The sequence below is a fragment of the Mauremys reevesii genome, linkage group 4, assembly GCF_016161935.1.
Source record: "Mauremys reevesii isolate NIE-2019 linkage group 4, ASM1616193v1, whole genome shotgun sequence".
NCBI lineage: Eukaryota > Metazoa > Chordata > Testudines > Geoemydidae > Mauremys > Mauremys reevesii.
Genome location: NC_052626.1, coordinates 52,097,873 through 52,113,141, shown reverse-complemented (window position 1 = coordinate 52,113,141; position 15,269 = coordinate 52,097,873). Strand labels below are relative to the sequence as shown.

The 15,269-nt window shown below is 36.8% G+C and overlaps 1 protein-coding gene across 6 annotated transcripts in view; it reads right to left on the bottom strand.

Moving 5' to 3' along the window:
* Positions 1 to 15,269, bottom strand: part of NOVA1 (NOVA alternative splicing regulator 1) — a 222,245-nt gene that overhangs the window by 25,770 nt on the left and 181,206 nt on the right. For 4 of the 6 annotated variants that reach the window (XM_039536987.1, XM_039536991.1, XM_039536989.1 and 1 more), the window contains exon 4: positions 8,871 to 8,942. The exons of 1 other annotated variant lie outside the window; for it this stretch is intronic. In XM_039536987.1, coding sequence (XP_039392921.1) covers positions 8,871 to 8,942 — 72 coding nt within the window. Of the gene's footprint in view, positions 1 to 6,486; positions 6,715 to 8,870; positions 8,943 to 15,269 lie in introns of those variants that run through there. One more of the 6 variants, XM_039536992.1, reaches the window with a different exon arrangement.

The window sequence follows — 15,269 nt, the reverse complement described above, 5'->3', positions numbered from 1 at the left end:
TTCATTTTCATATTGAAAACTGGGGCAGAGGCCAAAACGTGTTTACAGAACACTATACAGTATGTACAAAACAGGCCTATTTGGAGTAAGTGGAGGTAAGAATTATGGCTTTAAGATCCCTTTAATGTATAACTCTCCACTAGAACAGCAATATTTTAACACACAGGGGAAGGGAAAGGATCTGTCTAATGTTCCTTGTGATAGTGTCTTGCAAACAGATGAAAGACAGTGTTTGAATTTGGGACAGGAAAAGAACTGAGAACATGAACTTGAATAACTGTTCAAATTCAAGTTTCTGATCTATATCTTCAAAGCTCTCAGGTCTGGCTCATGTTAAGTGAGGGACCACCCCATTCTATGAGAGTGTATGTGTTGAATTCCAGTTCAGGAGAAAAAACAGTTTCAACAATTGGCTCAGCACAACTATAGGACACTTTCCCAGAAATAATCAGAACAAACATGAACGTCAGGCCCTTTGGAACAGAATGTATCTTTTTGTGCTCACTTTAATAGATATGTAAGGTGCTCAGATACCACAATAATGGCTATGATATAAGAACACAGATGGATGGCCCAACAGACAGACAAATAGCTGCACCCTTCAGGCAGGCTATCGTGAAATGCCCAGATACTAGAAATGGTAAAAAAGCATTTTTCAAACTAAATATTTTATAAATTTAGGCTTTTTGGGGGGCATGCGGTGGAGGGAGCAAGATGAGGGGGTTCTGAATAATTCCTGAGCTGATATATCGGATATCTGATTTGGACTAATCCTCTTTAGATCCCGAGTGCTCCACAAACCATTCACTACAACTTCTGCATTATTCTTTATTCACAATTCACAGTGTGTGATTAGTTATATGATATTGTTTCTGCTTCCTTATTCGATGACAAACTTTTCATCAGGAAAATAATGAATGATTAATAGCAAATTACAAATTTCTGGTATGAATTTGTTAAACTCAGGGTTCACAAATATTTCCAGATATACTCGTGCTTGTCTGAGTGAGTAACACATGGTCTGAATAACAACAAAATTAATTAGAGTAATCCATCCACAAATAGATTTTCTCTTTTTTCATTATTTAACTGCCGTACTTGATCCTCTGGTGATAGGCGCATTAGAAATATGATAGATTAGATACCCATTAAGGGTAGCCCCTCTCACATAGTGTATCACTATTGTGAGTATGACCTGGGTTTCTTTGATTTTATTAGTATCTTCTGGGACTAAACACACTTTCCCACAGCTGTTCTGTACTTGTTCACTACTAGATTGATATGGTGAGAAAGGGTCAATATCTGTCTAATTGCTCTCTGTACTTCCCACAGGGACGATATCTGGGCACATGTTCTGATCAGATAAACTATAATAATAATAATAGCTTTGCACTTCTAATGACCTTCTATCAGAGGATCAAAATATTTTAGAGACAGATAGTTAACAATTCACTTATCTTTTAAAGATGGGGAGCTGAGGAACAGGGAGGTCAAATGATTTACCCATAGTCACAGAAAGTCTGTGTCAGAGTTGGAAACAGAACTCAGTAGCATTATTGTAAAGATAACAGAAGACTAAATCAAAGATTTCTCCCCATTTCGCTCCCCCTCCCCTAGAGAAGATATATATTCAGGGTGTTTGAGACAGCCTCATTCACAGGTAAGAGTTAAGGGAGTACTTTGGGGATTACCTTTGTACAATTTAATATGTTTCAGTCAGTTAATAAAAGCAGGATTACCGCAAATCACTCGACAGTTAGGTCCAATGACACTGGGTTACATGGAAGACAGGCTGGGACATACCTTTGATACTGAAACTTTTGTAACAATAATTATGCCCAACACTTACACTTTACAGAAATTAACTATCAGATAATTAATCCTGACCTCCTAATCTCCTATGGGTTATGTAAACTGGTACTTTTACATCCAGTTTACAAATTAGGAAACTTGGAAACAGAGGCTAAGTGCCTTGCACAATGCCAAACAAGTAGTTAGTAGTGGAGTCAGAATTAGAATCCATGTAGCAGGAGTTCCTAACTGCCAGTCCTGTGGTGTAACTACCACAAAACTCTGTCTCACTAATGAGACTGTCTCTGTCTGTTCTACTTATCACTCAAATGATAGTGGCAAGTAACCCACAAGGGTGGGTTCCAGAAGGGTGCAACGGTGTTGCAGACATCATATTGATTACACAGGGTCATATATCAAATATAACATATTCTAATCTACAAGCTGATCAGTTAATTTATCTTTACAGTGCATGTTTATATATCTAAATAAATATATATAAACAAATATATATTATAATAAATATATATAATATAAACAAATTAACAACATGCCTTCGGAAATTATGAAAACTGAGTTCCTTTCCATGTATTACAATGTGCTCAGTGTGGTTACAATGATATGGGCAGAAACTATCCTATTTCATATCTCCTGCTAATCACAGACAGTGGGATTGATTTATAATGGTACCTTGGGGCAGGTTCTCTTCTTGCACAATTCCGATGGCATAAGGATCACATAAGGGCATACAGGGATGGGTACAGGGTATGACAAAGAAATTCTCCAATATGGCAATCCTCCACTGAGATAAGGTCCATTAAATTATCCTACTGCAGTAACAGATCTCAGAGCTGCCTACACAGTGTTATGCATCATCAGCACTGGGCTGGCTCAGAGAATCAGGGAGCTGGAACTGGCACCCCTGTGCCCTCCTGCTCTGTCACAGAAGAAAATCAGCCCCATTGTCTCAGAATCAGAAGCACGAAATTAGCCTCAGAAGTGATGGGATTTCCAGATTGCAAATGATGTATTTATAATGTAAGGGCAACTATTAGGCTCTCAGTGTTATGAACATTCTGTTCTCATTTTTACAAATATACTTTTATTTTCATTTCTCAGCTATAAAAAATGTAGTTTGTGGTAACACATGACATGAGCAAAGCTACTTCTGGATACAAGCTCATTTCAACTCACATGTGCCAGTTTGATTTTTTGGGTGCTATAATATAACTGATTCCTATCCTTGAGGTCTTCTGCCATCCCCTATGCCACACTAGTTCTTACCAGTTTCTCTTGCAGCATTACTGAAGGATGGAGATCTCTCTTTGCCCACAACTCTGTACCCAACCAGTTACCCACTTCCTGAAGGTCAGAATTCAATTTCTCTCATCCAATACCATATGATTAATCACTTCAGTCTTTTGTTCAACTTCACAAACTCCCAATAAACTTATATGTAAGACATTTTAGGTCATGTCTCTTGATAGATTAGGCTGGGGCTGAGAGATCAGGATTGAGATTTATTATTATTTAATATATTCATTGCAGAGACCAGATGCCCCAAGCAGAATCAGGGCTCCATTATGCTGGCACCGTACACACACACATACATACACACAAAGACTAAGTCAATGGCCCCAAAGAGTCTTAGGCCCTGAGAAATGAATGAGCAGATCCTTGCATCCACCTGCTACCCCACTGACTTCATATAATTGTACATAACCCAGAGGAATTTACTCTATTTTTAACAAAACAGAAGTAAAATAGATGATCTGATGATATAACTATAAATCACCAGTGATAAAATCAGTGCACTATTTTAAAATATAACTGGGTACAAAGAGCTGGAAGTAGCTTTTAATAGTAAGGGCCAAATCATGACCCAGCCTATGCACCCGTGTTAGCCCATGAGGACGGGAAAGACCATCCCTGCTTAACCCATGTGTGGTATTCCTGAACCTTGAGTCTGAATCTCTAGGGGTAAGCATGTGTTGCAAGCCCATTACTTCCCCAGAGCATGAGGGATGAGAGAGGTGGAGAATGGACCAGCTCCTCTGGTCAGTGTGAGTTAATGGTACTACTCTGGTCACTGGTATGTGACAGCAGCAGATTGCTGTGCATGTGGAGCAAGGAGGAACTAGGGAAGGAACGTACAGTTCTGATGCACAATTACTTCCCTGTGCTGTTGTTCTTTGGGTGCTACACCTATACACTGCCCCCCTACAGAGCAGACTATACATATAGAATTTATGTTTTTTAAACTAAAATAAATGTGTATCTGTAAAACATGTCAAATAAATTAGAAATAATCCCATAAACAAAGCAAAATAGATAACATGTTTAAGAAATCCTTCTGTTACTTTACTGCTATTTAATAATTGTTAACCCAACTATTAAAATTCTATCTTTTTACAGGTCTTGGGGGTGGAAAAGCCCTCAAATCAACCATTTTAATATGATGTTTATGGCATTATTCATCACCCTGAAAATAATCTCCCACCTGAAGAATACTGCAGAGAAGTAAAATTGATTTTTTTTTTTTTTGATAAATACAAGTAAAGCTATATTCCTCCAATTTCAGGAACATTTATTATAGCATTTATTATTTATATTATTATAAATAAATATATATTATTTATTTATTATAGCGATTTTACTGCTCTCCTTCAGTATCTGTCAACATTTCCACTATAAACATGGCTGACAAAGTTCACACTGGGGCAAAATTTAAATTCTCAGCATAAAAGTAATGTAAATAAAAATAGAAAAATTGGGTGATGCCTTTTAACATGATAGACATTCATAAGAGGCAAGTTTCAAATGCTTTTTGAGTACTACAAATTTTAACATCCTTGGCTTTTTATTTTTGCAACTGAAATTTTGCAGTTCATTAGTTTTTAATGTGGATAAATGCCCATGGGCACTCTGATAAGATAATATAAGCAATGCATTTTAACAATAGCAATTGCAGATGTATAGCTTCTTGTAACAAACATCTCTAACATTTTTTAGGTTTCTGCTTTATCCCTGGCAATTCAATTAATACTACACGGTAACAGGTCTGAAGGATTTGCCATGTTCCATTGTGCAAAATCCATTTTAGAGAATCTCTGCTTACTGCTGATTGACACATAGCCATTATTGTAAGCTAAATAGAAAAATAGAGATAATTCATAAATAGTAGGTTTACATAAAAGAATTACAACTCTTAGAAAGATTATCATGTAAAAAAGTGGTAATGATTTAAATTGACAAAAAAACAAAATATTCAAAGAAATAAAAAAAATTAAATAGACCAGTTTTGTTGCAAGGGTTCTATTGGCATTTTCTAGGGTGACCAGTTGTCCCAATAAAATTGGGACTGTCCCGATACTTGACTCTGTCCCGTCTCCCGACCTATGTACAATCGGGATGCCATTTGTCCTGATACTATAAGGTTGCCAGGCTTCTGGTTGGTGCAAGGCTGGTAGGTTCCCTACCTGGTTCCGCGCATCTCCCCAGAAGTGGTGACATCTCCCTCTTGGTCCTAGATTCAGGGACGGCCAGATGGGCTCTGCGTGCTGCTCCCACCATGACCACCTGCTTCACACCTCCTATTGGCCAGGAACTGCAGCCAATGGAAGTTGCAAGGGCAGTGCCTGCAGGAGAAACAGCGCGCACAGCCGCCTGGCCACGCCTCTCCTTAGGACCAGAGGGAGATGTCACCACTTCTGGGGAGCCGCCTGAGCCCACACCCCCTCCTGCAACCAAACATCCTCCCAGAGTCAGGACCATGAACTCCCTCCCATGCCCCAACCCCTTGCCCCAGCTCTGAAAAAAAACCAAAACCCTTGTGGCAGGAGCTGGGGCCATGTGTGGCCCCACCCATGGCATGTGGCAGGGGCCAGAGCCAGGGCCGTGCGCCCCCAACCCGTGAACTGTGGCCAGGGGCTGCTGTTGGGGCCATGAGCCCCCAACCCACAGCAGGGGCCTTAGCCGGGGCTGTGCGCCCCCGACATGCAGCTTCCTTGGGTTATGCGCCTCCCTCCCCCATGGCTCCGGCGGGGGCTGTGAGCCTGTGGCTGCCCTCCCTCTCCATGTGTCCCGATATTTTATTCTTGCCATCTGGTCACCCTAGTGTCTGCTGGCAAAAGTCAGGTTCTTGGCTTCTCCTGGCTGAAAGTGTGTACGAGGACAGGGTGCACAAGTATAAGCTGCCCATAACGCAAGCTCTGCCAGGAAACAAGAGTTTGCTGGCAGCTCCCACAGTGAGCAGGGAAACAGCATGTAAGAGATGAGCTCATCCACTTATTCCCCCAGTAAGACTCCTAAGAAGCCCTCTGTCCCAGTTTAAAGTAGCCTTCCCCTGATGTAGGCAGAATCCATGCCCATCTTTCCCCAGAATGAATCCGTGTTCAGGTCCTGCTTAAGTCACCCTGTTGATCTTGAGTATAATGTTTGATATTGTGTTATTTCAAAAACTCTAAGAAAAGTGGGTGATCTTAAATCTCATAAGAGCTGCAGTACAGGCACAACAGCTCATATTGTATATGCAGTTTCAACCCTGACTCTGAATTTCCTGACTTTTGTCCAGTTAAAACAGCTGCTTAATGTTATCTTTACATAATGTTTTGTGAGAATATACATATCTGTACAGTTACTTGAAGTTAAGAATCATCACAACTACAGGAGTCTATCAAGACAAACATTTGTTTTGTTCTCTAGTCCTCCTGTGGTGGTTACTTACACAACTACTGACAGGTTTGAGATTACCATGCTGGAACCTATTTTCATGTGACAGCCGCAGTGCAGATACTTGTCGATATACTGGTGCTGAATGTTAATCACTGCTACAGTCTAGAAACAATTGCCAGCTACGTCACTTATCACCAGAATGAACAGCAAAGCCTTGACTTAATTGCCTTATCATGTGCCACACGCTTCCTGCTGAAATGAAATAGACAGCACTAAGAAATACTGTGGGGGATAAAATAATTATAAACTAATAAGAATGTTCAAAATTAATGATAAATACAGCTCCAGGCATCAGTTTTGGTTCTCATATCTTTCTCCATTTACACCTTTTAAAATACTGTCCAAAAGAGATTCTGATTATTTGTATAAGAACTAAATAGCAAAACAGGTTATGAATAAAATATATTTAACAATGTAATGTGAAGTGTGGACAGGACACAGAAACATAGATATTTGTCCTCCGGTTTGAATATTCAATACAGCACTTGATTTTATTAGAAAAATCTTCCACATAGATCAACTTTTCTAGAAGATCAGCAAAACATTTTTAATAGGTAAACACAAATTTATTTTTCGTATACTGATACTCTAAGCTAAATCTTGGATAGTTCAAACTTCAAGAAACAGATCCAAAGCAGGTACATCTCTGATGCTATTCAATCAACATGCACAAAATCATGTTTCCCGTTAAATAAACACTCTTTTTTTGCCCTGCAAACAATGAATGCTTGGCCTTACAACAATCATCAGGTAGCCTCTTAGATAGATAGATAGATAGATAGATAGATAGATAGATAGATAGATAGATAGAAAGAAAGAAAAAGGCAATGAGACAATTAAAATAGCATAATAATTAGTTGTTTGCTCAATATTTTAAATACTTTTTAATTAAAGTATATGTAAGTCTAACATTCAGATACAGAAAGAAGAAATGCTGAACACGGTGTTCATAAAGAAGTTTTACTAGCTCTTTGTTTTTTAACTGATGAGGAAGTCAAATAATCACTGCTGGAGTGGCAGGAGGCTATATACAAGAGATTCAAATCAACCCGTGGGATAGTACCACATATAGTTCTCTGACCAAAGCTTCCTTCCTTCTATCTATAAAATTTCTCCCTGAAAATAAATTTCATCATGTTTTTGTGCCAGATGTCACTTTCAACAGATTCTCTTATAATGATCAAAATATTATATATATAAATTTTAATGCACTGCTATATGCTGAACCTGGTTATTTACACAGCACACAAGTTCTAATGTAGTTATCACAAGTTATTCTAGCACCAATCATTCAGAGGCATCCGTGGGAAAAAAAACAGCTTGCTGTCAAAAAAACCTTCTTGAGATTTGAATAAAATTTGCACGAGATCTCAAGAGAAGCTGACATAAATAAACAAAGTATGTGTTAAAATTAACACATTGAATGTAAATATTAAAATACATACAGGGCATTTTTTTCCCTCAACAGTTCACAGGTACTGTATATCTTAAAATCAGCCACTGAATAACAACTATGCCTGAATCTGGATAGTATGAAGATCAGTAAGTAACTTGGAACTTTACATAAAGGAGTAAAGCAACAATATAAACAATATGATGATTATGTGATAAAGAACTGCACATATTACCCAGTTCAAAGAAAAATAAAACAGTCTGATAACAAAATAATATTACAGTATCTGCATTTAAAAAAATAAGAGCCAAATTAGAAGTAATCAAACCTCAAATGAATGTGTAATTAAAAATGTTTTAAAATAGACTTAATTTTACTTTATTTTTCATCATTAAATTTTACTTCCAAATTAATTTATTTTACTACATAATCTGTTTAAATACTAATACCTCTACATTACATACAAGTCACAATTAAAAACCAAAATTAAATATATACCATTCCTAATATCACATTCATTTATTTCAATATGGTTTTAGGGATAATTCCATTCTATTTTACAAGGGATCCAGAGACTACATATGTGTGTGCGTATATACATACACATAAACATACACACACACAGACAATTACTGCACTCATGATACACAAATACACACCCTGCAAATACAGGTTAAAATAGTAAGATTAAAAAAAAATAAAATTACTGTTTTAGAGTCTATTTTACTATCAGAGATTTAAAAATTAAAAGCATATTTAGAGAAGAATGATTTTTCCATTTAATTTTCCAAGTTCTGAAAAGTGCTCTTTATGCAACAGTGTTAGATATCTATGATTATGGGTGTATATATGTGAATGAACGAATAAATCCTTAACCCACCATATCTTTTTCTCCAGTTTGCAAGCTGTCACCCGTGAAAAGTATGGTGTAGATGATAGGATGATACTGTACCTGATTGGCTCTGGAGGTGGTCATGGGATCAGATGGAGAGGACTTGGTGGTAGTTGGGGAAGATGGCAATGTCTGGGAACAAAGCAGTTCAGGAGCAAATCAACCTTTACAAGCCTTAGACTGAACAGTTAAAAAATAAACAAATAAAAGTAATGTAACCAGAAAAATAAAATTAAAATAAAGCATAAGACTAAAATCTTTCTCCTACTCATTGGAACTTAATGGAATTTAAGGTCAATTGAATAAATAAGTAATGCATGTAAATATGCATGCATATGTGTGTAAAAACAAATTCATGACTTGAAATCAAGATGGTGAACTCACATAAATACTAAAAGATATGCTGACCACATGAATATTTTCTTTTCTCGCTCCTCTTCTTGGGGTACATAAAAAGACTAAAGTAAATAAAAATTCCAGCAAGTTCAATGAGTACACTAAAACTTTCTAACAGCAAATAAGGCTAGTGCTGGGAAAAAGTGGTGACGTTTACTTTGGCATTAAATTATTCACCCACTCTGTATGCTGACTATATCCAACAAACTGAATTTCATAAAATATTTGATCCATATCTTAAAACAATTAAAATCGCAGCTACTGAAGGTTTTTTAACAATAGAAGAAACTGCTAAAATATTCACTGATTTTTTCAATCAAGAGCCATGTGAGAAAAATGTAAACATCGATCTTATGATGGATGAACATGCAACTAATGGCATCGCAACAATTTACTATGTTTATCATTAGTGTTCAAAGATCATTAATTTAATAAGGGCAAAGGTTAATAATGCAGCACCAGCCTGTGTTCAAAATTAACACAAAAAAGAATTAGAAGTCATATTTATTGATATGTTTTTTCCTAAATATACATATACTTAACATTAATACTTGAACACATCTGTTCTCAAAAAACACTGCTCTATTTAAAATGTACATGTTTAGATACATAACTCTCAAACATATTAGTTCCTACTAGAGTAACTTATTTATATAAATGTAGTGAGAATGTCAGATTTCAGTTTTCAAGACATAATATACAATACTCATTCAAATCAGACTTTCTGGAACATCTTTACAATGTTCAAATATCTTAGAAAATCTGAAAGTACACCAATATTACTGTGAGAAATAAGGACTTAAGTACTGTAGAATAGGGTTGCCAACCCTCCAGGATTGTCCGGGAGTCTCCAGGAATTAAAGATTAACTTTTAATTAAAGATTATGTCATGTGATGAAATCTCCAGGAACATGTCCAACCAAAATTGACAACCCTAGTGCCTAATATTCTCATACAATTAATAACCAGAACTACTTAGAAATAAAGCAAAACTTGTAAACTTTCATAATTTTTGGTATCTGCATTCATTTACAGTCCTAAGAAGTATAACCCACATTTTTAAAAGTGTGTACATACTTTAGCACTAACAAAACCTCATAATGCATGTGAGCAAGTTGAGATTGTATGTATGCAGAAAGTTATATGCAATGGTAGAATACTGCTTGCAGATAGATATGCATCAGGCATTTTGTGCATACAGCGTTAAATATTTGGGACTATATGCAGAGCAGTGTAGAGCTCTTTATTTTACATTTTCAGAATATATTTGTAAATAAAGCCATCAAAAAAGCAATAGAAATTTTAATAAATAAACAGGCTTCTATTTCATACCTTCAACTCACCATAAACAAAAATAATTTATCCTAAGCATCAGCTAGGGCTTTATTCTGCCATGTGCTCCCTCAAAAATAATAGGGCTCTGCTAAATTATGTAAACCTGGAGAAACCAGGAAATATTGTAAAGAAAAACAGATCAATTATTAAGTATTTTCCCACATCTTTCTCTACAGTATATGGCTTTGTTTGTCCTATATCTTTGTTTGGGATAGAATTATTTTTAAAAGGAATTGTGGATTTTACCAGAGCTAACTGTGGTCAATTATACCAATGTAACCCTTCTGGTTTAATGAGATTGCACAAGTGTAACTCAGGGCAAAATTTCAAAGAAGTTGTGGATCATAATGTGCTGATCTTCATTGGTCTACTTAAAAATCTACATTACTGCTATGAAACAGGATGGGGGTGGGGAGTAAACAGGCTGTAACTCATCATGCCAAAAGTGTCCTGTACTAAACTGAATATTAAAGTTCTCAGCCTAAAACGTATTTAAAGAACAAAAAACATTTTACAGACACTTCAGAATTCGAGATGAGGATTAGACTTTTTGACTACCGGCATCAATTGTGATATTTCTGGCATCTGATGGTTTGTGTCACCGACATTAATTTGTGTGTGTGGTTTTTTTTTTATATTCTAACACTAATTAATCAGAAGAAAAAAAGAGGTTTTAAAACAGCTGTCTAACATACATGGAGAGAATTCAGCAAGTACAACTATTGTGGAAATAGGAACAATTTAATACTGGGAAATACCCTGTTTACCAGTAGTACAGGTTACACAAAACAGCTGGAATATACACAATTCTTATTTAATAACAACATTCACCTTCCTGAAAGCAGAAAAATATGGCAGTTGAAAAAAAGGAATGCTAACATTTTATGTATTCTGTCTACTGAACCTACCAGAACATTCCCCATAATAGAAGCACTCAGTTCACTATTTTATTTTCTCAAAAACTTCTTTACAATACAATGAAAAGGGGTAAGAACAGTTGAATACAAAACAATTGTTAATAAACAAGCATCAAAATGGGCATAAACATTTTTCCATAAACACACACACACCAGTGACAAAATATTCAAAATTATGTATAGCAAATTGCTTTTCAAATCAAAGTGTTTTGTGTCTGAGGCAGGGGCTGTTTCTGTGGTTGCTGTCATAACCACTATTTTCTTTTTCATTGACTAGTACAGTAAATAATGCAAGAAACTAATGCATGTCCTCACAGAAACAGGATTTCTTAACTCGTGCAGCCTCCATCTTTGTCAAATATGTTTCAATTAAAAAATGAGCCTGATTCTGTACCATTAAGATCCATGAGAGAGGGACTAGATTCTAAATTTGTACATTGTGCATGTTTTGTAGCCATCTTTCCCATGCTCAACCCTCTTTAACTCCAGTTGTTTTTTCAGGTCACATATCCCTCAAGTGCATCATGGAGAAAAGGTCACTTACAAACTGGATAACATAGTTTAATAAAGATTTCACAGATGTGCATAATATATAATCAGATAGCATTTTTTTTAGGCATACAAACCAAACCTCTTTCATCACCACCAAAATAAATCAATATGATTCTCTTTAACATATACGTTATATGTATTTATGTGAACCATCTATTTATTTCCTAATGAACACAACTGTGAATAAGAATTTTCAGAAAGAAAGAGGCAAGTTGATGGGTTTTGTTTTTTGGGTTACTTTACAAATCATTTCCTTTCATATTATTGGAAACTATGTTTCATCGATATGTCTTGAAGTGCTTTACAAGAAATCTGTGAAACAGACATTTAGACAGAATTGCTTATTAATGAAAGTTGGAAATAATTCAATTTTGAATTACTATATAGTGTAGAATAATTTTAAAAACTGAGTGAGGGTTTTGCATTAGGCAAGCACTTGAATTTAGAAGTTATTAGGCTTCTGGGAATGAGAATTATAAAGTGATTAGAAATTATACGATGATTTTACATTAAGGAGTCTCAATTTTCAAGACTGAAACATTCATACTATTACTGAAGCTCTCCAGTAATTAAAGGCTGCCCTCTAGCAAGGCTATAGTAAAAGGCCAGTCAGAATTTCTACTCTACACCATTTTTAAGAGCTTATAAAATTTTGAAGCAAGCTAAAACTTCACCAACAATGTCCAAGCCAGAGTGAGTTTTTGTCTTTGTTCTCAAATTTTATGGCCTTTCTTATAGTTTATGTTTACAGGTAATAGATATTTTTGTGCTCCTAGAACAGAGTGATTCCAAAAGTAAACAGTAAAAAAGGTTTACTGACCAACAGCCAGATTCTGCCTGACACGCACAAGAGTGTGCAGCATTTAGGGAGAATACAAAATGCGTTTTCATCCTTAGGTGGCTCACACAGAATTCCACTTTGTTTTGAGATTTCTCTTTCTCTCACCCAGTCCCTCTAGGTGCATAACATCCTAAAGTAGGTAGGAGGAAGACAGAGTGGTAATACACCTAATACTTCACACCCTTGAGCAAGGAGTTGGCTGGCTACAGTGGGTGTTCAGGGAGGCCTTCTGAGACTTTTTCATGAGGTGGGCAGTCTCCACAGTTCACTTAATGCTGAGCTGTGCCTAACTGGCACACTCTCATCCTAAATATTATTTAAAAAATAAGATTAAATATTTACCTTCCAGATCATGAGTATTCTACTGAGTGAGTTAACTGTTCAGTACTTTAACTCTTAGTGCCATACTAGATGGTTGGTGGTTTTTTTTTTTTGTAATGAAGGATGAAGGGGGGGAAAAAGGCAGAAAATAAAATAAAATACCACAGTTAAACAATGGTAAAGCCATGACAACACCACAAAGAAGTAGGACATTCACATTTAAAGTTGAAACTCCATGCAGTTTACCACTTTGTAGTTGGCTATGGCAGTGCTTGCCAAACAATAGTGATCCTGCATAACACAAGCTTAAAGTCAGAATGAGTTTCAGCCTTTTTTTAAAGTCCACACTTTTAAGCATCATTAAAATAATGTGAACATACTTTCTGTGGTTTAATTTTAAATTGCTTAAGTCAACAGGTCTGTTTTTACACTTCTTTACTATCATTTTGAATTCCATTGCTGATGAAAATTAAGGGCAGAATAGCTTGAGCAACTAAAGACAGGCCAGGGACAAAGCTGTGGTGCAAGAATCCACCACATCACTGTGCTGGAGGACCTGAAGGACTGGCTTGGTACGCTTTCTACAGTGCCAGAAGGGGTCTCCCCTGCAACTGCTCACTTTGCCGTTTATTATTTTTTTAATCTATTACAAACTCTTAACATGTGACTCTAGTGAGGCAACATAATAATCATGAAGTATCTTTAAAAAATAGGGTCTGTTATGTAAATACATAAGTATAGATTTTAAAAAGCTTGTTTTGATTAAGCAATAATTAATATTAGCTAATTAATCACAGTCCAGCGCATAGAGAAGTTATTTTGTTGATATTACAGTTTGAAGATCTGACTTCCCACTGCATTGTACCTTTGCACCTAAGCAAAGTGGGTGTAAGGCACTGGTGGTTGTGTTTCACCACTTTGCACTCAATCTGCACTAATGTAAATAACTATGTTGGGTGCAAGGTAAGGGAGAAAGAGGACCAAAGTTAATATATGCAGACAGACATTTATGAAAGGTTTTAAAATGCTGTCTTATCCTTGACTTTCACTTTACATGGCAAAAATGAGGATTAGTAGCTCTTGGAAGGGTTTATGGTCCCCCATGAGGGCCTGTTCACAAAACAAGAGAAAGTCCTGCTCTGGTATGTTACCTGAAAAAGAGCATCTCATGAGCCCTTTGGGAATGACAAGGGGCTGGGAGCAGAACTTTGCAGTACAGGGCTTGGGGGAAGAGGGGAAAGAGGCTAAAGGAAAAAGGCAGGAGTTAGCATTCTCCTCCTGCGCCTGCCCCGCAACATGTTATAATAATGGAGGAAAATTGTAAGATCTAGCCCCCCTTCTTCACCCATGTCCCCCCTTTATATACCAATAAAACTGAGTAAGGCCATGTCTATATGTACCACGCTGCAGTGGTGCAGTTGTACCAATACAGCTGCGCTGCTGCAGTGTCTGGTGAAGATGCTTTATGACGATGGGAGAGAGCTCTCCCATTGGCATAATAAAACCACCTCCAGGAGCAGCAGAAGCTATGTCAGAAGAAGAAGCTCTTCCGTCACCACAGCATGTGCACACGAGTGCTCATGTCAGTGTAATTTATGTCATTCAGAAGGGTGGTTTTTTCACACCCGTGAGTGACAAGTTATACCAACTTAGGCCTAAGTGAGCAGGAGGACACTCAAATAAGAGGCATATAAAAACATGGGATGAGATTTTATGATGTGTCTGCTTAAGTATCCATTTCTTGACACTAATGTGCTCGCCAGCTTTCGCCAGGTGCCTAATCCTGTAATAACAACAAAAGTAAGTCTTTTAGAAGAAAAATCATGCGCGTGTAGTGGGGACCAACACCGGTTGCATCTGGCATCTTCTAATTTTGAGACTGTCAGCAAGTCAGGTTTCAAACCTAGATATAGCATAGAAATGCTATTAGCCTCAACAGTCAATGATCTTCTCAGAGCAATGAACAAAGATCAGATGTGCTTTCAAATACTGCTAGATCTGGCAAGAGTTGGAAGCACAGCTTTAAAGTCATTCTATTCATACAGACAGATCCAAGAGGATGGTAGATCATTGACTCCTCTTCCTCTTTAAGGCATC